The sequence below is a fragment of the Monopterus albus genome, unplaced genomic scaffold, assembly GCF_001952655.1.
Source record: "Monopterus albus unplaced genomic scaffold, M_albus_1.0 scaffold59.1, whole genome shotgun sequence".
NCBI classification, from domain to species: domain Eukaryota; kingdom Metazoa; phylum Chordata; class Actinopteri; order Synbranchiformes; family Synbranchidae; genus Monopterus; species Monopterus albus.
The window spans coordinates 1,033,770-1,060,786 of record NW_018127939.1 but is presented as its reverse complement, the minus strand read 5'-3'; the positions used below and the strand labels follow the sequence as shown (position 1 = coordinate 1,060,786).

General features: G+C 39.7%; 2 protein-coding genes across 3 annotated transcripts; both read right to left on the bottom strand.

Moving 5' to 3' along the window:
• Positions 1-6: 6 nt before the first annotated feature.
• ndufa9a (NADH:ubiquinone oxidoreductase subunit A9a) lies at positions 7-4,369 on the bottom strand (the record flags this gene model as incomplete). Its single annotated transcript, XM_020602964.1, has 9 exons — positions 7-671; positions 944-1,039; positions 1,610-1,686; positions 2,280-2,350; positions 2,906-3,008; positions 3,183-3,324; positions 3,513-3,604; positions 3,709-3,806; positions 4,270-4,369. Coding segments are annotated over 9 exons (1,065 nt in total), but the record flags the coding sequence as incomplete, so codon positions are not given.
• Positions 4,370-7,317: 2,948 nt separating this feature from the next.
• Positions 7,318-23,759, bottom strand: dyrk4 (dual-specificity tyrosine-(Y)-phosphorylation regulated kinase 4). 2 transcript variants are annotated; one of them, XM_020602926.1, is made up of 14 exons: positions 23,704-23,759; positions 15,744-15,827; positions 13,945-14,097; positions 13,497-13,647; positions 13,102-13,265; positions 11,230-11,366; positions 10,344-10,484; positions 9,440-9,578; positions 9,110-9,191; positions 8,778-8,950; positions 8,593-8,653; positions 8,210-8,339; positions 7,883-8,040; positions 7,318-7,596 (listed from the first exon to the last, which is right to left on the bottom strand). In XM_020602926.1, the coding sequence occupies exons 3-14, from the start codon at positions 14,041-14,043 to the stop codon at positions 7,322-7,324; spliced, it is 1,710 nt and encodes a 569-aa protein (XP_020458582.1). In that variant the 5' UTR covers positions 14,044-14,097; positions 15,744-15,827; positions 23,704-23,759; the 3' UTR covers positions 7,318-7,321. The 2 variants fall into 2 exon arrangements, with proteins under 2 accessions (XP_020458582.1, XP_020458581.1); XM_020602925.1 differs by lacking the exon at positions 23,704-23,759 and adding an exon at positions 20,372-20,852.
• Positions 23,760-27,017: the final 3,258 nt, after the last annotated feature.

Sequence of the window (27,017 nt, the reverse complement as noted above, 5' to 3'; positions counted from 1 at the left end):
TGTTTATTTCTTGCCCTCTGTGGCCACTGTTGTTAAAATCTGCATCACACTTTTTCCACACCTCTGCTGATCTGAGGTTATAAGAGGCATTGTCAGATCAGTATGGCTCATTTCAAAGACAGACCATGGAGGCTCCCTTTGCAGGTCCAACCCAGGATGGGAGCGGATTTGTTAGACCCAAGAGGTCATGTTCTGTAGCACAGAGTGAGTGTGACAAAGAATGAGGCAAAACCAGGGTTAACATCAGTTTGCCGGGTTGGAGATAGAGAGCATTAAAAACATCCAAAAGACTACAATTTGATGCAGATGTGGCTTTCTTCCTGCTAGATGCATAATTACTGGAGGTGGCTAATGTGTATATGTCTGTATCACTAGCAAGCTAACGTTAACATTTCAATTTTATACCTTTGTAATGAATTATTCTGGTTTTAATTTGGACTCTTCTTAATTTGCCAAGTCTGTCGAAAGTTGGAGGGCAAAAGTTAGTTAGAGCTGCTCTAAGTGTAATAGGCATAAAGAGTACTGGTGATAGAGCCTTTACAATTGGTGGCATTATTCTCACTCCTTCAAGTTTATAGTTATTCCAAAATCTTGATGTTCTTACCCGGTCGATTTTATCTGGGGATGTCCAGGGCTCAAATGGGTTCATTGAAAAAAGATGAGCAACAAGGCTGAAAAGAAGAAACAGAAGCTATCACCTAAATGAACAGTGGTATTTAAAAACTATACCCTAGTCACAATGATGTCTTGAATAATTCAGTGCAATGGGATTTAGGGTCTATGAGAAGCAACTTGAAACACTGCCCAAACCAACGTATGACCTCTTTTATCATACATGCATAGCAGCCTTTCAAAAATGCTTTTGTTCAGCAACACACCTTCAGTTTGATTTAATCACATAGCAGACAACAGTTTCTGGAAAGTACCGACAAATATAACTCACTGGTACAATGGACGAGGCAGTGGGTAGGGCACAAAAGGTCTGTGTGCCACTGCGTAGATGTACTCCACAAGATCATGAAGGAGGTACCGGTTGGGACTAGACAACAACAAAAGACACAACAAAAACTGTTGAAGTCCTCACAATGTAAATCTGTGCTCATATGCTAGGTCAGAAACCCAGAACCAATATGTCCACACAAGTATTTCATACACAACAGTGAGAGTCCTTTATTAGTTTATTAGTAAATCCAAAATGACAAATTAATTATGTGAAAATATAACCTGAGAACCACCCCACCTTAGAGTCTAATAAACAAGCAGTGCTTGCAAACAAGGTAAACCTGCATCAAACTGATAAATAAAGGCAACTTCCTGCTTGATCTTTTCCATTTTTCTATTGCACTGTGTAAAGCCTTTCAAGCCCTGAATATGTTTTTTTTTTTAAACTTTACACAAACTTTCCTGACTGCTAGTCAAGTACTGTGTTTCTGGAAGATAACCATCATTCAAGTAGAATGTCTCTCAGTATAGGCTGTGGTAATTTGTCACAAAATTAAATTTTTCTTATAAATTATTTGTGCCTTTAGTTTCCAAAGTGTTATCAGATTTTAGTATCTGCTGAAGCTGTAGGAACAGTTTTATTTTTCTTTTAGTGCTGACCACATACCCAACTAATGCATAGGTCTTTCCATTAGCATCAGGATCTCTGACAGCATTAATAATAGCCTTGGCTATATCCACCACCTGTGGGTGACAAGAAACATGTCAGTTGGTTTTTTTGGACAGGTTCCTCTTAGTGTAACAAGGTGATGGATTCTGTGTGGCATGTGTTTCCTTTACACTTGGGCAAAATGTTATATATGAATGTAAATACTGGAAACCCAAGTTTGACTGTTTGCTTCAAAGTGCACTGTGATTTCACAGCAGTTTTTGTAAGACTGCCTTCAATAGCAAGAGTACATGTAATAGTGTTCTAAAAGGAAACTATGAATTTGATGTAAGCAGATAAGTTTTAGGACTAACAAATAGAACTTTATGCTGGCATGTGGCCAAAAAGTATTTGCACTCTTTATGGTGCAACAATCCTTTCATCAATTACCAACAGAGGTTTCCATGAGACGCCCAACAATGAATCAGTCCTGTGGTTTAGCTTAAAAATCAGTCTACTGATAATTATACAGCTAAGCAATTCGCTTAATTGTAAAACAACTACACAAAATGACAGACTTGTTTTATTACTGGTCACCATCCATAACATTTAAGCAATGATGTCTGAAAGTTTACATTTATTACAGAGGCAAAACATATTAGTAACTGCTTATTTTCAACACACTTACATGAACAGGCTGCTTCACAGTTTTCTTCCCCAGGGCAATAAGTGGAACAGCACTGCCAAACCAGCGCATGTCTGAAGGAGGATTAAAGCCACACATGACTCTGTCACTGGATAGCTGGCTAACTATTAGCACCAAAGGGAAACTTTTCAACACTTAGGCATTAAAGCGGCATCAACCCCGATGAAGTGTTCTTGAGCAAGACACTGACTTCTTTAAATCAAAAGAAAATCAGAAATAGTTCTGCTTGTAGAAGTTGATGAATAGATGACAATGAACTTAATATGCAGCACAAATGAAGTTGGCATGGTAACCAAACTACAATTACTGACATTCAACAACATTCACAAAGATAACCCTGTGTATCACATATGTCTTTCACAGTGAAAGAGATGTTGGAAAACTACTCTGCCTGTGACAGCTTTCATGCCTTCAGTCATGTACAAACAACATCTTACTGAGGGATTGAATTACACAGCCTCATCTGTCATTATGTGGGAAGTTGCTGTGGGAGGGTGATAAGAGAGAGGCTGCTGAGCTAAAGTGTGGATGCACGACCCAGTCGGTCATTAAGAATTACTGATGGGACACCAAGTCTTCCCATTCTCAAACTGGCACCCTGGTCTTACTTGCGTAATAGTTGAAGAATCTGTCCTCCCTCCCAAATATTTCAGAGGGCTTCATGATGATGGCATCAGGAAATTCGTCTCTCACTACTGTCTCTCCTACAGCCTATAGTAAAGGAGTATTACATACAATGACCAACTACATTTATATATTAACCTTCTTTATACTTTAATGTAGGCAACATTGGCTTTAATGTGTACACACCTCAGTAAAAACATCAATACACTAGATTGACTGACTGGGAGAGATATACAGTATGTGGAGAAAACAGCTCACTACCTTGTTCCTCAGGTACTTTGACGGGCTGCGTATGTCAGCGTTGAGGTGAGACATATGGATGAATTTTGTGATGCCAGCCTCTCTGGCTGCCTTAGCAATCTGCTGAGGGATGGTCACGAAGACATCCTCAAAGCTATAGTTCCTTTAAACAACACATGGGAAAATACTTGTGTGTAAATGCTCACCTACTAGTCACAGTAAAATTCACCAAATCCTCCCAACATCTGCCTATACCTAGGCAGGCCGCTTAAAATTTAAACTCTGCTATATTATGACTCTCAGATGAAGTAATCAAATGCTTTAAGATGTTATTCCAGGCTCTAATTATACCTCGTCTCAAACTCTCTGCCCACCAGGTTGATGACGACATTTGAGTGCTCCAAAGCCTGTTTGGTGGAGTCTTTATTCCTGGGATCCCACTCCTGCAACAATTTCATTTAAGGCTCTAAATGCATGTAGATGAATAATTCCTCTGTTTATAAGCTCTGAAACATTCCTGTAAGGTACACTTGAGTCTCGATCTTACCAGGAAAAGGATTTGTCCAAGATCGCCCATGGGCCTGAAGTACATAAGGTCATACTGATCACAGCGGTGAGGGATTATAACCTGCGACCCAATCCGACCTGCAAAGGAGGACCATTGTTGGGGGTAAACATCTAACTTTGTCGATAGCAATAATTCATTAAAATATTAACTTTCATCAAGGCTACATCAAGCTGACAGAGTACTAATGGATCCATATACTGTCCCAAACAGATCAATCACATCTGTATATAAAAAAGTTAAAATACAACATATAGATAAACTGAAGTAATAACCACATTCCACAAATCCAGGCTAATACAGGCTGCCAGCATTCAGACAACTTTGAGTATAGGTAGGTTTCATTCGATAAGCTGCCAGCATTCCTTGTAACATTACAATTAGGTTTTTGTTAGCTGAGATGATATGTCATCTGGAATATTGGATATTAATGTCTTAAGGGCTCCAGCTCATGAAGAAAACATGTTTACTGAATATAAAGTAAATATTAGTAGGTGCACAGGATCAGTATTTAGTCTTTACATATATATATTTTTAACTCACCCAGCCTATTGACAACATATCGACCCAGGAAACCTGTGGCGCCAAACACTGTGGCTGCTATTCCACTGGAAGAAGAGCGGCCTCCTTTTCCTTTGGCTCTAACTGCTTTAGAGAGGCTTTTGGTGCTGTTTAATGGTAGGGCATTATACTGAAATGTTTAATGCCATACAATTCAGCCTTCACTGTGGCTAACCAGCTGAAACAACACCTCCTCTCTTAAATTGGATTGTTAATGCTGACAATGTCACACTGAGCGCTGCACTGTTGGGGTATGGTCTGGCAATACTGTATTTGTGCAACCTTATATTTATTGCTTTGATTACACTGTGTCTTATTAACTCTCTACACAGTACAAACTGGTGAGTAATAATAATATTACCTGGTCTAAGTGTGGGTCCTCGCTCTATATCGCCATCTAATGCCTGTACAGTAATTTGGAACATCCACCCTCTTGAATGAAACGATAACGACAATCATTTTGTGTCGTTTCTTGTTTTATTTCAGTTTTTAGCACCCACTGTTACTTTCGTATAGTTTTAAACTTACATTTTCTTCAGGTAAATTATTTTTATTTCGGTTTACGAAAAATGTTTGACAATCAAAGGTTTTCGTGTTAATTTTAGTCTAGTATACGATAATAACGCTGATGCATATTATTGTCAACACTTTACAGCGCTGGCCAGTGTAAAACAACAAATCCATTAGTTAAACGACTAATACTAACAGCTTCTTGTGACGTTCATTTGTTTATAAAAACAAAGTGCTTTGAGTGTGTGGTCGACTGTTTCACATACGTCATGCTACAGTAACGTTATCCCACTCACTGGAAAGGATAATTGCAAAAGCACTGCGATTTGTCCTATATTTATTATTCCACACAGTGATGCGAACATCTACATATTTTGGTAACCAACGCTAATCACACTAAAATATGTTTCAAATAGTACTGTGAGCTACCAATTAGCTTAGCTAATGCCTTTGCTAACAGGTGATTAGACGAGTCAGTTAGCAAGCTCACTCAACCCGATTGTATGGTCTAAATGTAACGTTAAGACAGTGCTCGGAGTGCACAGGTGTTAAAATTGGTATATAATGCCCTAACACATTGCTCTACATATGTACTATCTACTGTTAATATGTTATTCACTCGAAATCTTTGAAAGGACACTTGCAGGACGGCTAACCAACAACATGGTCGCCATCTTTCCTACTACGGCATACTATGTGGGTCAAAATACTTGCACACCAATGAAGTATCCTGGCCGATGGGTCTGAGCCGTAGTGTAAGGTACACATAAGGGAAATTATGGCCATGAACTTTAAAAGCGTTTTTCAAAACATGCAAAATGGTCCACAATATGTCTGCAGGTGGATGCAATTTTTTAAACTGCAGCATGAGGCTTGGCAATGCGCATCATATGGATGATCTGAAGGTCATTTATTATTATATTAACAGAAATAGCAAGTTTTTCACGGCATAAACATATAACACTTAGTCATCTCCTTTTTGCATGACCTTTTAGCATGTCAATGCAATATATGAAAACCAAGCTTAAATGATATACAAATCTATCATGTATCATCAGGCCTCAATAATTCAGGCTGAATTATGGACACTAACACAACTATCAGGGCACAAATTGTGTAATTTGTAAATACATGTTCTTTGAAATAACTTTTTATTTCAGCATAAAAGACATAAACACTATTTCACCTACTCTTTTCAGCTACAATCCATCTTCTTTGTGCACTGTTTGCTTAGCTAATATATGGTGAGGGCAAAAGTCTATCTTCAATCTCTGTTGGTGACTAAAGACATAAATCAATTGTAAAAAGAACGTAAAAAAAGAAACAATTCTTTTATTATGTTCTGTAACGTTTGATATCATTTTGTCAAAAATGTGAAAGTATCCTGGAAGGGTAATCACAACTCTTGTCTATTTAAGAGGTAAGAATTCAAGAGCTTCTACACACATAATAGAAAAGTGCAAGATGTCTAATACTGCAAGGCACAAACTATCAATAATAGGATTGTCTTTTTGTTTCTAATATAAAAATATTATGAATAACACAGACATTATACAAAATGTTTTCATACAGTAACAACGCAACAAGTAGAACCTTGTCTAAACCCTCAAATATCTGAAATATTTTCTTAAAATATGTTTTGTATTACACATACATAGGAAATAACAGCAGAATTATATACAGAAAATTCTACATACATATTTTATGATTGTTGAATTAAACAGTTAAATGATTATGAAACTTAATAATAAATAAGTAAAATCACTAGTAATCAGTAAGTCATCAACTGCATTCTATAATTCTATAATTAAAAAGTACTTGACAATTATTTATTCGTTAACATAATTAAAAAACTGTTTTGGCTCAGCCTTTATTGCACACAATTCTTCAAATATTTTACCATTAGTAAAAGTAAACTTGGACTAAAATGTCTAAGAGAATCAAAAGCTCGTCATTTGCGATCTCCAGCAGTTGATCTTCTTCTTGCACAGACCTGCTGGATTCACCTGGTTTGTTGACAAATGGGTTGCGGATCCATTCCTTGTTAGTTCGTGGGTCCTTTGTGGTTGGGGAGTAGCGCTCGAACTCTTTTAAAAGCAAAGACATGTGATCGTGCACCAGCTGGGAGAATGAAGGCTCAGGCTCAGTCTCACCCAAAATCCCCGCTAATGTTTGAAACATGTCCAAAATGCCTCTGTTGACGCGCCGTCCCCACAAATCCAGTTTGGCTTTAAATGCAGCTACTTTATCTGCCAACTTGAAGACAGTTGTCATTTTCCCCTGAAGTGACAGATTGAGTTCATTGAGCAGGCTGAATATGTCCACAAGTAAGGCAGTTTTGGCGTTCAAGTGACCGAGATGTAACCGAGAGAATACGGTCATTTTTCAAAATAAAAGATCGTTCAGACTCAGATAATAAACAAAACAGAAATAATTAATGATTTCTTGTACGGCCCGGTACCAATTGATCCACAGACCGGTACCGGTCCGCGGCCCGGGGGTTGGGGACCACTGCCTTAGACTGTTAGATGATAGGGGCCAAACAGTGAGACAGTTCCTGGCTATCCTTTCTCTCTGTGTCCACTTCCCCCTGAGGCTTGATGATGATGTGAACAGCTCTTTCTCCACCTCCTTCTTGCTGTTTGTCATCCGTGGAGAGCTTGGCCTCACTTTCACACACCTCCTCCTCGGCCGAGGCCCCGATGGGCCGCAGACGCTCGGCAGGGGCCATTTTCGTTCCTGTTTCTGAACTGTCTCTCTTCAGTTTGTCGTTAGTGTTGCTTGCTGAGCTGACCACCTCTGTTGTACGATGGAAACAAGGACCATTACATGTCAAATTAAGGTGAATACAAAACTGTATGTCTGTAGATATGGCACCAGCTAACAAATATCCTAATAAGCAACACTGGAACTGCAAGTGGCTGACATTTACTAATTCAGCCTGAAGTATATAGATTTTATAAATGTAAAGCTGGTCTTTTCTTGTATGCATGATTGTTGTACTTTTGCTCCAAAATGGCAAGTAAATTGAGTTCTTATTAAGCACTGTATTTAGTACAGATGATGAATTTGACTCTGTTCCTACCAGGCTTGCTGTTAGTTTGTCTGTCTGTGCTGACTGAACAGTCTGAGGTCTTCTTCACTGTAAACCTAGTTCTTGACCGAACTTTGTTGAAATTTCCCTCCAGGATCCACTCATGCTGTAACCCCTCATCAGGAGTCATACGCTTGGTTGGATCCCAACTGAAAAGCAGAGAAAAATAATTTAAACATGCAAATGCAGCTTGTAATTTTGACCTTTACTGCAGTGTCATTAAATGATCCTTAATTGAAAAAAATCACATTTAGTTTTTATGCAGTCACTTAATAATCAGATTTTAAACAATCTAACAGAAGTATAATGGCAACATACTTGAGGCAGCATTTGATGAAGTCCAAGAACAAAGCATCATTTGTTTTTAAAGCAGCTGACAGCTCCTTAGAGTTTGGTCTCCGCTTCTTCCCCTTGCTGTTAGTGATGTTCCTCGGGTTTCCTTTGGAGTCTGCACACAAACAACAGTATGGTTTGTCTTCTTGTTTCCATAAAGCTAGCTCACTGCAGATGCTTCTGAAAAGTGATACTCTACCTATTACTCATTCTTCTTTTGATAACATCTAGTAATCATACACTGTAGCATGCTGTATAACATAGCATAGCCTAGCATGGTGTATAACATTCATAATGTTATAAGACATTATGAATGAAAGACAGAAATAAGACATCAAAAACAAATCTAGATGAAGAAAACTTCTCACCAAAGAACAACCTCCTCCTCGCTGCTGACTGAACAAAATCATTTGGAGGCATTCCCAGAACCTGAAAGTTAAAATATCAGGGTACTGAAGCAACTCACCAACGGCGTTAGAAATTTTACATGTACATTTGTGAAACTTGCAAATTAAACGTGGTAAATATGGACACAATTATTTCCATGTCATACCTCCATTATGCAAGCTATCTGCTCCACTTCGCTTTCTCCTGGGAAGAGAGGATAGCCTGTGTACAGCTCAGCTAGGATGCAGCCCAGACTCCACATGTCAATGGCCATGCTGTAGGGGTGACCCAGGATCACTTCTGGGGAGCGGTAGAAGCGACTCTGGATGTAGGTGTACACTAAAGGGTGTGCAAGCAGGTGGATAAAGAAAGAGAAAATGAGGTATATAAGTTCATAATGTATGAGATTTTAATTCACAGGACTTGACAGTTTCTTTTAATATTCCAACTTGTAAAATGATCATTACATATTCTCTCAGATGAGTTATATGCACTCACCCCTTTGTTGTTCATAACAGCTTGATCCAAAGTCCACCACTTTGATGTTCCCTGGCCCTTTCTGTGACAGAAGGATGTTCTCCTGTTCAGAAATAAAACAAAAAACCGTTCAAAGCTGTTGCTATTATTTTACACTGATGCATCATTACAATGCACCACAAGATGGGGGAAAAATTCAGGCTATTATTCTGGGGATTCCTCCCCCAGTACAGTTGTCAAAAACAGTACAGAGATTCAATGCAAAAATGTGTTCCACATTAGGTTTTACTGACTTCACTGTTTTAAATCATGTTTTATTTTAAATAGATGTTCAGCTATAAAAGTCAGTACCGGTTTAAGGTCACAGTGAATTATCTTCTCCCTGTGTAGCATCTGCAAGCACCTGAGAAGAGCATGGGTGAACCGACGGATTAGAGCAATGCTGAAGCCCTGAAAGTTGTTTTTTTTGATGAGCTCGTACAAGTTCACCCTGTGAAAGATACAAAATGTGATGCAAGGTTAGTTCATAATACGGTTCAAACATAATAAAGAAAACCACAAACAATTGCCCTATTGGATTTTTATTTTCTTTTTTAAAAGGGTGGATTGGATTCATTTCCAAAACATTGTCTCTTTTATTCTATACATAGTAAGCACTCTCATATTAAAAGATGGAGCACATCGACTGAGTGTCAAACACAGCATACTTGGAAATAATCTATTATTGTGCACACATTTAGAGGCACACAGAGACACGCAATGTATCCTATTGCTATTTCTTGCCACTTGTGATAAGCATACACTTCGTTAGACTGTGTAACAGGAGCCTTCACACCATGAAGCAAGAAGGTGTAAGAGATAGGGCCCTAATCAAGGCCTTAACTAAAGGATTTAGTGACAGTAATGTTAGACAAGGTCTCAGTCCAAGATGCCCTCTAAAGGTCGTTCAGCCAGAGTGATACACAAAACTAGCTCCACTGTAATAGATCAGTGGCAATCCACGCTAAAACACAGATAGCTTAAGGTACACAGGTACTCACTTAACCCTTGATTGTCACATAGAGGTGACAGTAATGACCAAAGGCAACTGAGAGGCCTTTTATTAGACAGTCCAGTGATCAGATAACTGCTGTACCTGGTGAAAGGTGGCTAACCTTGAATACATTTGCATAACAGATCGATTATTCAATACTGTCTTTATTGTATCCTGTAAGACCATTTTCTGAACATGCAGAATGCAAGTGAATGTACTAACCCAAGAAGCTCAAAAGAGATGCAAAGGTGGTTTCGGAAGTAAAAGTACTCCTTCATGTGGATGACATTGTGGAGGTTATCTTTGTCTTTCTTCTTTATTACATCCAGAATTTTCAGCTCAACTAGAGCTTGGTGATGAAACCTACAGACAAAATCATGTAGCATTAGACACTGAATTTCATCAATATTACCTGTGAGTTGATCATTAATTATTTCAGAATTTTTAGGTATAGCCAGGCCAGAATAATCCTGTAAGTTCTGAGTGTAATATCATTAATGTCTGGAAACCTCTGATATGATAAACATATCTGATAGTGTGGTTTGTCCCAGCAAAATCTCCCCTGATATATCATTATGGTAACCATACACAACTCTCTCTTATGATAGCTACCTGAGACAGCACAGCTTTTTCCTGAGGCAGTGCTGTGGTAGTTTGTACACATTTTTTTCTACATTATTGAAGCAGAGGTAAGACCTGAAGGCTCCTGCATCAAACCCACAGAACTTGGGCAGTCGCTGCCACGGTGATCCCCAGTGAGGAAGGACAAGTAAGCTAACACCAGGAAGTGTCAACTTCTGTCATGCTAAATCAGGAGCTCAACAATTTGGCAGATAAATAAAATGTAAAATGATCACACCGTAGGCATGTGAGAAAAAAACTCATAACAGGGTGTCAGATCTCAAATGATTTCCAAATGTCGACTCCTTGAATATGACAAGTAACTTATTCTATGCAGTACTGTAACATAGTACTTAACAAGTTGTATCTGAATATATATTAAATATACTGTACTAGATTAACAGTTTGAAAATGTTTGATGAAAAATGAACTGGTCGTAATGAAATAAAATACATAAAACATTTCCAAAACAAATATTAGAGCTTACCTTTTCTTATTGCGTATCATTTTAATTGCTACAAGTTCATTGTTCTTGTGGTCCAGACATTTCAGAACCTGCCCAAAAGAGCCTTTCCCAATCACTTCAAGCACTTCAAACCTATAGGCAATATGGTCGTGCAGCACCTGGAAGAGCAAGAGGAAGAGCACATGCACATGCATGTTTAAGCAGAACTCACCCTCCTGTACTCTGTACTTAGACTAACATAGCATTTATCTGTCATTGAATGTTATTGTCATGTTAAAATTAAAAAAATGTAATTAAGATATTTAAATCTATAAAAGCTATTGTTAATGATTAATATTATTTTACTCAATCACTATACAGTTGTCATACTGTCCAGCATAGCTCTGCCTTGCACAGGGCAGCTATGGTATTAAGTGTACTATGGCCTTAATATAACTGCCAGCCAAAGTTGTGACAGTTAGATGGACCTCAACAGAGATACAAACAATGGTCTGTCACTCCACCTGAAACAGCTCATTCATTACATATTGTCTAACACCCAGCTGCCTGATTTACAACAAGACCGGTAAACCTTGTCACAGGGTTTGATGACTGCAGCGCAGCATATTGTATACAGCAGTAAACAAAGAGGTCATTCCAACAGAACAGTGGGTTCATGTCTGCAGCTGTTGGATTAAGGTCATATGGAGTAATGTGCAGTTCGGCTTAGGCAACTTGAAAGCCTGTGCATGTGTATGTGTGTGAGCCTGATTATAACTGATAACACCAACTAAATGTCTTTATATTTCTAGTTTGTCATTATACTTTTAAATAATTTACTGGTGATCACTTTATGACACACAGATCTGCTAAGGATACAGTGCGTAACTGAATATTTAGTCACATTTGATTTTTGTGCAGCTGACTGCTGAAACTGTTTAGCAAACTCTGTTTGTGCATTGAAATACATCTGGGAAATGTAATGTGAGACTTGAGAGTCGAACGCTAAGAATAATAGTAAGATGCAAACATATACTGTATGTTTTTCATAATGTTTGTTTAATGTGCCAGGGTTGGATTTCAAGCACAAAGCTTGTGTTGTTTTGCTTTTTGGCAGATGACAATAGTTATTCAAAAGCACTTTCCGTACTGTCACAAGGAAGAATTCTCTAAACAGACCAAGATAACACTTTGAACTGGTCAGCAATAATAAAATAGCTTAACTAGTATGAGAGAAAAAGCAGAGCTTTAAGATGGATTAGGGTGACGGCAGAGGTCCCCCTCAGCTGTCAAATTACTAAACTCTATTTCCGTAATGTTTTTAAATTATTTAAAATTTCAAATCTCATCTCTTGAGAGCGAACAGTGTTGAAACTGTGCCAGCTGTGATGCACCATAAAATCAGACACAGGAGAATAAACCCACGTTACTCAGCTAATTTAAAATAGGTGTTAAAGCTAAGATAGCTGTCTCTGGCTATGGCTGAAAAATTGTTACTTGGTTCTGAAACATCGAGCTGAAATGTCTGATCAGCGGCAGCTGGTTCCTCTCCTTCACATTTAGGTTCCGATTCTGGTTCATATATCTCTATCTACTGTCTTACATTTCCAGATCCAGCCATTACACATGGTAAAGATCAACCGTACTACATGCCTTATTCATTAAGTCCTTTTCTGCTCGGCTGGTGGTGAACATGAGTCATTACCTCAGCCAACCAGTGCTCACAAATAATGTACATTTTATGTTAATGCCTTCCGAAACAGCCTACAAGAGGGGAGAGAAGAGTCTGGGCTGTGTGTAGAGATGGATTTAGAGAAATTTGAAAACATCACAGATACTGTTTGTTTGAAATACGCTCATTATTTATAAAAATGAGTCAAAAAGCACCATGATACCAGCTCTTTAATACATTACCCTGATATAGCTTCCATGCTCATCATCATATCCTGAGTTTTGTGGTGCGCCTTGGGAACCCTCGATTTTCTGAGAGCCCAGACCCAGGAACCAGATCTCTGCATAGTCCATGATTTCCTCCTGCTCAAACTCTGTCAGCCGCTCTTGAAAGTTCTTCAGTGCTTCTGCAGCAGGAAGCAGGAGGAGGTGGAGGTGATGAGTCACTATCATATTGATTATACCTCTGCTAAAAGCAGAGCAATGACCAGTCAATGCCTCAGTGGAATCTAAATTATTACCTAGTTATGTGTTTGTATAAGAACACCCCCAAAATATCAAAAATGTAAAATGACATTTTTATGCTTTACTAATTCTTTTGTATTGCAGCTTATTTTTTTTTATCTATAATAGCATACCTGTAGGTGACATGGGTAACCTTTGTCCCTCATATGCCTTCTCTTTCTCCAACTTGTTGCAGAACACCTTGCTGTTGCGAGAGACTGCTATTTTATCCACTGCTGCACCAAACCGCATGGTGAACTGTTGGGTGGGCTTTGGCCTCTCATCCTGTAGAAGAAACAAAGATGGAAGCTCACATCACAGCTCTCTGACATCTTACTGTAGAATCCATTTGGTTTATGAGCTAAGAAGCTAACAGCTACTGTATGCAACTAGACTGTGACCTTCGTGATGTTTTCACAGTAAACCTTGACTATATAGTGCTTGTCCTTGAAACTATGCTGCTTTTCAGTTTTGAGTTGTCTTAGCTACTTTGGAAAGATGCTGACGGCCTGATTGTTTTCTTCCAGTCAGAGACATAAATACAAGCCACCAGATCACTTTATACATGCACGGGAGGCTCACCAGGTGTGTCTGAAAGTTATTTTGGCCCCCCTTGTTGGCAATTTGGGGCAGGATATTGCCTGACTGCTGGTGCTGGTTTTTGGCATTGCTGACCACCATCTGGACCACCGATGGCTCAAGCTGAGGCAAAGTCCCTACACCAGAGCCAAACTTCTGAAAATCAGGGGAACGGTTTGTTTATTTTATTGGATTCAATAAAGAGACACACATTAGAATCATCACTACATAAAGTAAAAAGAAAAGGTTTTACAAAGACAAAATAAATTAGGGTCAGATCATGGATAAAACTAGATCTTTCTGTCAGATTTCTAGCAATGTAAATAATAATAATAATAGCATTTAATACTGAAAACTAGGGAGAATATTTAGGCAAATCAACAAGAAACTGCACACTGCTACTTTTTCTGAGGGGAGTAACCCACTCCATATCTCAGTACAACAGAAAAACAAATACTGAGCTGCACATCTAGTTGTAAAAACAACAAAAGCAACGAGGAAGAGTGGGTCAATAAATGTTAGGTACAAATGACTTATTTTTTGTAAGCTGTTGCTACAAACTTGTCACAGCCCCTTCCACTTCTTCTCTGTGTCTGGCTACACCTCATCATTTTTGGTTTACTGTATGTTCTCAGCTAGTTATCTACATCTATTTCACGTGCATTTATCTGTGGAGGCTCAGATGACAGGACCCCCAGCAGGTAATGGCTGGAATTACTGATTGGGGTGAGAGTGAAATGGGGACAAAGCCCTGTGACAGAGACTCTCTGTGCTTGCTCTGTGGGGGAGGTGAAGAGTAGCAACCTGCTTTTATCTGACTGCCATCCTGCTTGCTCTGGGAGCAAGTTTACATGTGTCACAGCTCACAAAGCTCAGCCCTGGCAATAATGGGCAAAATTAGATTTTTGACCTATGTTAAATTCTCTGGGAAAAGTGAGATAGGTGAGCTCCTTGTCAGTAGAGGCGTTATCGAGTATACAAAAAACACAAATTTCAGGTAGAAAATTTTAAAACAGAGCTGTCCCTGCATGCATCATGCTATTGTCTAACCTGTATTAATGTAACGTGCTAGTTACATAACACATTCTTTCATGTAAATTATTAACAGCATCACAGGAAAAAGTGTTCACATCCATACTGTAGATCGTTCTGATATTTCATCTCACATGTGAAGAGCTGCAGCAGGATCTGCCAACTTGATATGAGGCATAGAGATAGGGCTAAATATAGTCACAAGCACCTGCCACGACAGACGAAAGAAGTAAACACAGCTACGTGCCTGTACATAATTGGGGGCCATGCTGTTTAATTAAGATGCTCTTGTATCATTGGAAATTGGTGATGATTACATATACCAAATAGCCACATATGTGTAGACAGATGTATACAGTCACATCCATTCTGTTGTAAGATCTTAGGAGTAAATGAATGTCAATATAGATGTGAAGATCCCCCCTGACATTTCATAATGAGGCATTATTTTCTGGTTCTCTATCACCTTGAAATCTGCAATTCAGACAAAAGTTAAACACAATACAATAATTTTCAGTGATGCATTTCAGAACATTAGTGAGTGCTCAAAGTCTGAAAGCTGATAATTTGTAATATGAAGAGTTATTCTCATGTAGTTCACTGCTTGTGTATAAAAAGAAGAGGAAAAGGACAAATACAGTGTCTCAAGCTGTGTTTTTAGCTGATGACAGAATAAGCACATCTTACTTATTTTTAAAACCTAAAGGAAAAAGATGACATTGCTGATACATATTCTGAGTTCTGGGCCACAACAGAGGGGAAGTGCTCACCTGTGAGCAGGGTCGGTTTGTTCCAGTACGGTTTCCTTCTGCTGGGAGTCTGTGAGGGTGAGGGAAGGCGTCTGGTCGTGATGTCTGTGGGAGGAATGAAAGCAATTCATAAAATACGTAACGCTGTCTTTGCCTATTTTAGAGCACTTTGAATTGCCTCTGTATATGACATGTGCTATATAAATAAAGCTGTCTTGACCTGGCCTTACCTATAAAAAGAGCAGTTTTAACATACTGGAAACAAAAAAAAAATGGGTTGCCATATTTTTCACTTTTTAAATATAGTCACAAGCAGTCAGTATGGAAAGTATTCAGACCACTTCATATTTTCCACATTTTGTTATGTTTCAGACTCATCTTCAAATGGATTCCATTCATTTTTCCCTCACCAGTTTACACACAATCCTCCACAGTGATAAAATGAAAACAGGTTTTTGGAGTGTTTTTTATTCATTAAAAATAAAAGACTGACAACTCATTTAAATAAGTATTCAGAACCTTTGTTATGACACTTACAATTGAGCTCTGGTGCATCCCACTCCTGTCAGTGGTCATTGAGATGCTTCTACAGCTTGACTAGAGTCCACCTGTGCCTAATTTAATGCATTAGATATAATTAGCAAAGGCACAAACCTGTCTATATACAGTAAGGTCTTTTAGTTGATGGTGTATCTCAGAGTGGGAACAAAGCAATGAGGTCAAGAGAACTGCCCATAGACCTGCGAGACTGGATTGTGTCAAGACACAGATCTGGGAAGGACACAAGAACATTTATGCAGCATTGAAAGTGCGTAAGAGTGCGGTAGCCTCCATCGTTCTCAAATGGAAGAGATCTGGAACTACCAACAGTCTTCATAGATCTGGTTGCCCAGCCAAATGGAGGAGTCAAGGACAAATGGCCTTGGTCAGACCAAGAACCCAAGGGTCATTATGAATGAGATCCAGAGTTCCTTTATGGAGATGTGAGAACCTTACACAAGGACAACCACCGGTGCAGCACTCCACCAATCAGGCCCCTAAGGTAAAGTGGCCAGAGGGAAGCCAGTCTTCACTAAAAGACACATGACAGCCTGCTGGTAGTTTGTCAAAAGGCACCTAAAGGACTATCAGACCATGAGAAGCATAATCCTCTGGACTGATGAAACAAAGATTGAGCTCTTTGGTCACAATTCCCCATGGTGTGTGTGGAGAAAACCAGGCACTCAGCATCACTTTCCTACCATCCCTACAGTCAAACACGGTGGTGGCGGCATTGTGCTATTGGGATGTTTTTCTACAACTGGGAGACTAGTCAGGACAGAGGGAAGGATGGAGGCAAGAAAATACTGGGGCGACCGTAGTTCAATGGGTAGAGTGGTTGTCTCCCAACTGGAGGGTTCTGAAAAACATGAAATGTCGAACTGGAGGGTTGGAGGTTCAAATCACGGTGCCTGCAGTCCACATGTCAAAGTGTCCTTGGGCAAGACACTGAACCCCCAAGTTGCCCCCGATGGTTAGAGCCATCGGTGTGAGTTGGTGCCGCAGATGGCTGACTCGGTTCTGTACGGGAAACAAATTCCTTGTGTGTATAACATGCTTGGCCAAATAAAGGTGATTATTATTAATAAAATATAGAGCAATTCTGAAAGAAAATGTTCTCCAGAGTGCTTAGGATCTGAGGCTGGGGCAAAGGTTTACATTTCAACAAGACAACGTCCCAAAGCACGCCGCCAAGAAAACACAGGAGTGGCTTCAGGAAAATTCTGTGAAAGTCCTGGAGTGGCCCAGCTAGAGTCTGTACCTGAACCCAATAGAACATCTCTAGTATCTTCATTCTCAAGAGGACATGAGGCTGCCATTGCTGCCAAAGGTGCTTTAACCAAATATTAAGTGAAGGGTCTGAATACTTATGTAAATGGGATATTTCAGTCTTTTATTTTTAATAAATGTACAAACACTCCCAAAACCCATTTTCACTTTATCATGGTAGAGTATTGTGTGTAGAAGGATGAAAAAAAAACATTTTAAGGTGAGTCTGAAACATAACAAAATGTGAAAAAATTTGACAGGGTATGAAAACATTCTGTACTGACTGTAGATAACATGCATTAAAAATATAGATCTAAGAATCTTTTTTACACAAAAAGAGATACATTAAAGTGGTTGTGTAAAAATAATAATAAAACTGCCTCTTGTGTTCATGCTGGCTCTGTTCTCCAGTCAGAAATACACAGCCTGTGGGCAGCTGAGTGAGGTTGCAGCCAGACTTGCAAAAATAATGCATTATGATCCTAAAATAGATTACTTCTGCAAAAAACCCAGCAACAGTGATCATATCACTGTTCAGTATTCTCTCTCTGTACCTGTTGTTTTGTGCAGGTGTGTGCCCATGTGCACAACCGTGTGTCTGGCAGTGGATGTACATGTGCATCCCAGACTATGCACACTGGAAATCCACTTGCTTGTATATTTAAAAAAAGATATAAATGTTGTAAACAAATAATAATAAAAACACTTCCAGATGTTCTGGAAAAAAAATGCCACAAGCATTTGGGATGATTCTGCACTTTTCTCCAACATCAAACCAGCCTACATGTGCCTTATTAATTAGCCAGTGAACATGCACCTGTGTTGGGTGACACCATATGGGTGAAATAAAGCTTAGCCCCATATGGGGAATCATACTAAGTTCACTCTGCCCGCCTGGCAGTGGAGGAATTGAGGCAGAGAGGGAGGGTGAAATAGGTTGAGTAGTATTGTCTATAGCTGCTGGATATAATACATAATCACAAGCTTTACAAGTAAAGATTGACAAGCAAACGTAACATCAGGTCAGTGTCAGTGAAGTATGATGCAGAGGGAGAAGGAGTCAGCCAGCTCAACTCTGTGACTTGCTAGTCAGTGGATGAAAATAACCACACCATGCATATGCTACCTGGGTTTGCTCTTCACATTTAAGTTGCTATAATGCCTCAGTAAGACAATAAAATCACTTGTAGCTGAACAAGGTAAAGATACAATAATGTGGTCATGTTACACTCTCTGGAACACTCTCTGGAGCCATGTAGGTCACTGAGACAGATTGGCTTCTAAAGCATCACCTGTAAAGGTCTGCTGTAAGCCTAGCTAATGAGCACTGAGCCAGTGGAAACCCAGAGGCATCAAATCATACACTTTAGTACCAAAGAAAAATAATGACTGTGACCTTTTATTTCATAATGATGAATGGCTATCTAAACTCTATAAAGAAATAATAACCACACCTGAATCCATGTGCAACAAAGATGAGTGTTAGTTGTTGGGAGTAAGTGAATTAACACATTTTGTTTCATCCTTTTTCATCCCAGTCATTGAAAACAGTAAGATAAAATTCAACACAGTGGGTGTTAAATTATTCTGTTGTCTGATTTGTGTCTAAAAGCTAGGTCTGTACAAGAAAGTGAACGGCACAATACTTCAAACATAGGGCTAGGTCTATATTTAATAATCTGATACTGTTTGGCCTGTGCAGACATACAGTCCTTTTCCTCTTGGTGCAAAAGAAACAGGACATTTGCTCTAAATGTCCCCAAATGTTTAATAAGGTATATCAATAAATAAATGGAAACAAAGTCAACAGCAATGTTGACTACTGTTATGAATGGGGGTCTTTACTAGAGGTAGCCTACAGGATTATCCCAGCAGCACTGGCTCATGAACATCTTCCAGGGTCAGTTGGTCAGAGGGTCAAAGCAGTAAACATCAACAAACTGTAAAAACTGTGCTCACTCAAACTATCATCTGTCTGACATGCACAGTCACTTCCCAGGGTTTAATCATGTTCCCCTGTCATTTTCATAGCACACAGCAAGCTGTTTCCTGTTGGCGTCAAATGTGACCACAAGGAATAATGCAGGTAAAACTGCCATAATCACTGATCAAGTCCATATGATCAAAGTAAGTGCTAACTGATAGGGGTTATCAAAGCTAACATCTCTAGGTTTCTCACTTCTAACAACAGTAAAAAGGTTAAATTCTACAAAGACCCAGAAGCAGCAAGAGTTAAATTTATATCAGTTTCCATGTACGGTGTGAAAAATACACCAGAACACATATAGACTTACAGAACCAGTCAGCACAACAAACACTGAAATAAGTAGGCTAAACATCGACTGAAATAGAAATGGATCAGATTTTTCATCATAACTTGGCATGCAGTCATGAGAACGGAGGCAAACTACAAAATAAGTATTCAAGTAGGATAATTGAGGAGGAGAAATGGAAATGTTTCCAAAGTGTGAATGACTTTATATTCTGTTGTAAAATAATACATATCGAGGGCTTCTTCCAAAATGGAACCGGCCTGGAGTGAAGCCATATACACAGGCAAAAGTATCCTTTATTCCAAGGAAATGTTTAAGTAAACATGGAAATCTTTAAGTCCTAACACTTTACAGGTACATTATTGTACAGTGTGGCTAGAACAATATAAAAACTCTATAGTGAATTAGATAACCATATACCTATCCAGCCATTATAAAAAACATACCCACCCAGCCATTATAAAAAACAAATTTGAGTTATACTTTTCCAGTAATTAAAAACCAGATATCACACTTCAGTTAACCAGCCAACCAATCAGCCAACCATCTAACCAAAAAATGCCTCACCTTGCTATTTATTTCTGGCAACATGCTGTCGTTTATGTCAGTCTTTACAATCCAAACGCAGAGGAGAGATTATAAAATACAAAAATGAGTCATTGTATCCAGGTTTGCCAGTCCAGGCTCAAAACCAAGAAACATTTCCCACAAGTCCAACTTCGTGATGAAGACTAATGAGTGAAATCCCGATGAATGACCAGATCCACCGACCAAAACCTGCTGCACTCGTGGTTTTACGCGCACTAGGATAAATACGCTGTCGTCAGAGGGGAGATTATCGAGCAAGACAAGCTGTTGGGAGGGTCTGTGCCTTGAGGCACTAAGACGCTGAAGGAGCCACCTGTTCAGGTTTCTAGCGCTGACAGCTGGGACCATCCCGATATAGCTTTTTTATATCCGTTTGCTGCCGTCCACCTACACCGTGCTGTGTGACTGATGCGTTCTCCAACACCGACGCACGCACGTCTTGGTCACACTGCCCGAGCGCACTTAATCTACAATAGGATATTTCGATTGCCGGCTCTCAAACTGATATCCACAGATTGTATGCGGTATCCTACAGCTTCAGCAAATCTTCCTTCAGTCTGGGAAAACAAATCTGACATATTCGCTTGTTTTCAATAAAGCGTCCCTTAATTCAAGCGTTTCATCTCTAACCAGTTGCAATAGACAAAAGAAAAACAGAATATAAACTCACTCCTTTAAATTGGGTTGACGGCATTATATCAACAGATTTTTAGTTTAAAAAAGAAAATGCTGAATACAGTTTTTGAAGAATAGGTTGTTTTCCTTAACAGCTCGAGTTGTTTTACAGTAGTAAGCTTGTGGGCCAGGGGCTCTCAAACATTTCAATGTCAAAGAATAGAAAATAGTTAAGGGTTTTCACTAAAGCATGACAGTAATTAAGAAGAACTTTTAACAAGTGCAGAAACTGCCAGTGAGAGGAAAGGTCTGCTTTCCTTGTTAAAATATGCAGGGCAAATTCTGAACACTCTTGGTGACATATATTGTTTTATTATTGAGCATGCTCTCTTGAGATTGAAATATCTTTTTGAGAGTAGAGACAAAAATGGAAGAAAAAAGGGAAAAGTAGAAGGAAAGAAATTGAGGGGCGGCCTTATTTTGAGATCGATTTTTGAGTCAACCGACAGATTCTGAAAGAACTTTACAAAACCAAGAGAAGTGAGCAGCAAATCCTAAAATCCTCAGTTTAACTATGAGAATTGAGTTACAGGTTTTTCCTCTGACCACACTGATATGTGAAATCACATCTTATCCTTCACAGTAATATTAGACCAGACATTAACGGCATTAACACCATGTCGCCATCATGATGCAAATGGAAGAAGAAGACATTTGTTTTCCAGAGACTAATCCCCACTGGGGACAACTCAGTTGCTCCATGTGATGAGAAGTCCAGAACAAACACAGAAGATGAATATGATGACAGCTGTTATGCAACAACGATAGCCACTTCAGTAATCAGCTTCAGGCTCCGACAGGATGAGCAGCTATTGAGGAAACAGCTCCTGCCTTCCTTATTATACTCAGCTAATCTAGTCCCTTTTCCCTAATTCCCTAATCTGTTGGTGCTTTTAATTTCCATTTAACAATAAAAACCTTGACAATCATGAACTAACATTACTGGAGCTAGATCAGATGTGTGAGGTGCAGCTAACAAGCATGCAAGAACTGGCACTTGATTTTAGGCTTTGTTTTGAGTCACAGAGTGTATTTGGCCCCTGCTAGTGGAGACGAGCAAAGTAGAATGGGGAACAACAAGAGGGGGACAGGAAAAAAATCACTAAGAAGTGGGAGGCTCCTTTAAAGGACTGCAGTAGGAGGCATTCATTTTATACAACCTAGATTACAGCAGAGCAGACTGGGATGTAGGCTGCACTTGTTTGTATAATGCTTATGTGACACAACACCATTATATGACAAACAAAAATCACACATAATGTTACATCTAATTTTATCACTACACTGCAGCATGATCAAAAACTGGGCATGAAAGGAAATATTATACAACAAATCACAGTAGAATCACAAAATTATTTAGCTAAAAAATAGCTGAATGTTGGGGGAAATGTTTATTTGACTTCTTGCAACAATCTAGTTGAGAAAATCGACTCTCATGTTTGTATCTTAAATATAAAGCAGTACCACAGTGTGGTAGCATACTTTAGCTTAGCATAAAGACTGGAAAGAGGGGAAGCAGCTGGCCAGGCTCTGTTTAGCAGTAATAAAATCCACCTAACAGTGCTTCTACATCATTCCTCACCACACCCAAGTGTCCATCAGGTCTGTAGCGGGGGTTAAATTTCAGTGTATATGTTGGCTGATGGAGAGTGAGAGTGTGTGGTGTGTGGGCCCACTACATTTGTGTGTTTATTTTGAAATATTGAAATGTGTGTCTTATAGAAAAAAAGGTTAAAGATATTTAAAGGTGGATTGCTATTGTTTATGGTTTACCCTGACTTTTTTGTTGAGTAAATTAAGAAACTTTAACTCTAAAGTTAAAGTGTTTGGTTACTGTATACAGCACCCATGATACCTAAGGGCACATAATGTAGAGAGGTTTTTTACCAGCTTAAGATTTGTCTGTCTGTTACAGTTACTTTTACTTATTTGGACTCAGGGCCCATACAATGGGCATAGGTGGGTTACATTAGGGTAGATCGATAATTTCTCTCTGGGTCTCTGGAAAACTCATGGTGCTCACAGTTCGAGGCAGATTTGCTGTTTCTCCCTGTTTCTGAGTATTTAAGCTAAACTAAGCTAACTGCATGCTAGTTGAAGCTTAATATTAACCACAGACATGAGAGTGGTCTCACACTTCTCATCTAAAACTCAACAAGAAAGCAAATAAACATATTTTCCACATTGTCTACCTATTCCATTTATAATGAAGCATGCAGAAGAAACAAAAAGCCCAAGTAATGTTCTGGCTTTGATATTTCTGGACTGATACTCAAACTGTAAGCAAGTCAGCCACTGTAAGCCTTGCCACAGTTCACCTGGGAGAGTCATTATGCTGTGTGCATTTTGTCACCCAGGTGACAACACATTGGTGATGGGAAGCAGCTGGAGAAAAACAATGTGGATACAGCATGTCTCACCATGACAACCAAAAAGTAATGAAACAAAGCATCACATTTTATGTATAAGGCAAAACAGGGGCTGTACTACCAGCAAGTAACTCTAAAAATAGAGAACTGAGAGCTTTAAACAGGAAATGAAAAGCAAAACAGGGGGAAAGAAAGGGCTTGTGTGTAGGTAGATGGGAAAAAGAAAACAAATAACTGTCTGAGGTCTCATCTCACTTGCAAACATACCTGAGGTTGGACCCTGCTGTTCCTGTCCCAGCAGCAGCCCCGGAACAGGCTAAAACCACAGCAGGCAGGTGAGGTCCTGTCTTCCCACATAACACAACTGCCCCATGCTGCCACAACTAAACCCTGAAGCCCACCTCAGCCTTCAGTCACCACTTCTAGCCAGAGTGGAAAAAGTTGCTCAGCAGGCCAGAGATCAGATGGACTCCCTCAGAAGCAATATTAAGTATGATGACGAGGATGATGATACCAGGACTGCATTTCCCTCTGCTTAGGTCATAGTGTTGCTCCTTGACTCCATTTGACAAATAAAAAATCTTCATGAACTTCACAGAACTCTGATGTTATGAAGATCACTCATCATTATGCTGACTTCCATTGTCTTCTTTAGATGTGTACAAATCCCACAGACATGAATGACTTCTCATTGCACAATTTGCTGTGATTCTTCATATCTCTCCATTGTACTCTTATTTGCTGTATCATTTATTCATATGTTACATTCCGGCTGTTTGAGATTTCGGCGGCCCTATGTTTTCTTCCCTGTCAAGTTCCAACAAGCTATTTTTCTCTCTCTTTAGCTCCAGGATACAGACAGACTAGAGAGGCAGGCTGCAGACAGACAATGAGAGGAGTCTATTGCTTTGTGGCATTGCTGTAATTGGTGAGGAAGTGCTTTCTGTCTTTGCTGCTGCTGGTGACGTATGGATGGGACTCAACAAGGGACCCATCCAGAGCCACAGGCAAAGCAACAGGGGCCTGGCACTTAGCTTCCTGTAAAAGAGGTAGCTCAGGCTGGGAGAGGGGGAGTTATGGGAATACAGAGACTAATACAGATACCATCAACATTCAATGTGGGCCCTCATGGGGCTGAGGAAATTAGACATGGAGGAGGTGCAGCTCTAAAGGGCCTCCCATGTGGTTCAGTAGCCTACAGGCTTTGTTTGCCTTCTTACTTGCCACTGTATCGTGGAGACAAAGCCAGTGGGGCTGTCATAACCACCCCTTCTCCACTGCTCCTAATCTCCCTCTCCATTGCTACCATTCTCCACCTGCTTTACTGCTGCCACAGACCTTTGCGGGATGCTACATTCTTCCTGACAAATAGTGCGTAGGTGAAAGCTTATCTCACCACACCCTGGATACCCCTGGCCTCCTGCCTGCAGGGAGCTACAGAATCCACAGCAGGACAGGACACAGAGGCCGAGTACGGGCTTTAAACTGCAAGTAGTCATGGGGGAACAAAGAGTTGTAATTGCCTCTCTGTACCTCATTTTTCCTTGTTGGTGCGTAAGTAAGCTACTGAAGGTGACTCAGAGATGATAACATCTCTCAACATCAAGTTACTGACGTTTAAACAGTTCATTTAAATCTTGTTTTCATACCAAAGGACATGTCCTCTGTGTGAGAACACAAGTTCTTCCCCTCTACCAAAAATAAAATCTGTAAATCACTTTTATTTGGTGACAGAAAAATGTTGCTATTTCTGTAGCATGGAGCACCAGGCTACTGTATTTCATTACTGCCCTGTCAGCCTGTCTTGAAACTTGCATGACACAGAGACCTAGCTGCTGTTTCTATTCTTTACCTACTTCAGGCCTTATTTTACAATATTTAATTCTTGGTTCTACACCCAACTATATCAGAGTTATTTGACAGGCTGGTGGCCTATCAGGGCCACAGCTTTCTCAGGTCTTTGAACCATCAGGCCAGATCTGGATAGAGTAAACAGCAGGTGGTGGACAGGCTACACCAGGCCAGATGAGACTCTGTTAAAGCAGGGCCAAATTACCCCGTCTTAGTGGTCCATAGCCTGGTGCCTTACATTTTGTTGGGCTCTTAGCTAACTGCTGCCAGGTGCCAGACAAAGCAAACTGCAGCAAGATGAGCTGCAAGCCAAAACAGACAGTATCCATGTCTCTTGCCATTTGGCAGAGAGGGGTGTGGGTAGTTTGACCCTGCTGGCAGGTGGACTGTGGCATCTGCAGTTTTAGGCACACGGCAGGCTTCTCGGTGACAGCATGTCATATGAGATACGGGTCAAGTTCACAAGTTGACACAAGCATTTAGACACACTAACAAACAAGCAGGCTCAATTGTGACTTATTGTATATGTATAACATTTTAATTGTGCTTGGAAGTACAAACTGGTCAGCAAAGAAGTGTGGATTAAAGTATTTGTTGTGATGTCTCTTCAGTCAGTCAACCGGCTATCTATGGATGCAAACTCAAAAGACCTGGACTTGAATAGATACTTCACTTTAATCAAGCATGACATAAAATCATAGCTCAGGTCACTTCTGTGTCTGTTTAACCAAGTGTGAAAATTAACATTATTTAGACATCCACAATTGAAACCTTTGCTACAAATACATAAATTATATGAAGTGTAGAGCGTTTCAGTCCCACAGACATTGATATTTGCTTAGGTGAGTGTGTGTGTGTGTGTGTGTATGTGTGAGAGAGATTGTAGATGTAAATACAGTTTAAAATTAAGTGAGGCTCAGGCCAAGCCAAATTTTATTAGCCATATGGTTCTCTTCACCAGACTGATGAGGGTGAGACATTTATCTTGTGTCAAACATCAGTAACACAAACTAGTGGTGGATTGTTGCTAAGCTCTGTCAAGGTCTAAATGGACTAATGCATCAGTCATGGTCCTTTTATTGTACTCTAAGTTTTGCCGTGTAAGTCCAGTCAGGAAATCTCTTTAATTTCCTGGTAATGTGTTGTATTGTTATACATTTCACTGAGGACACCCTGCATACTCATTGTGCTACAGGTGATAGAATTTTATATACAGGGTGGGTGAAAAGTAACTAGGCATTATAGCCAATTTTAATTCCTAGTTACTTTTCACCCACCCTGTAAAATTTATAATCATTTCTGTGTATTTGCATGTGCGTGTTTGTGTGGGTGATTGATGGAGGTGGAGGCTGGCCTACTCTTTCATATTTGTGTCAACTGTGCCAGCCCATCAAGACCACCTACATGGTACAGACATTCTTCTCACACTCTACAAGTTATTACTCATCATTTCATGTACTTTAAGAGCCACAAACAGACATACATGAGCGGTCTGTCTGTTTTCTCAGAAAGAGACCCAGACTCACACAAAAATGGCCAGAACTGGGCCACAGTTCATGTTCCCTGATGACTGGACCATAGCCTTTTCCCATTTACCTAATGGCGAGTTTGAAGAGCTAATCCCTCACTTTTGAGACTAATCTAGAATAAAAACCATGTGTATAGCTATGTTTAATAAATCCTGTGCCCCGGTACCTGAACTACTTACAAGCTCGATGTTGGACAATCAT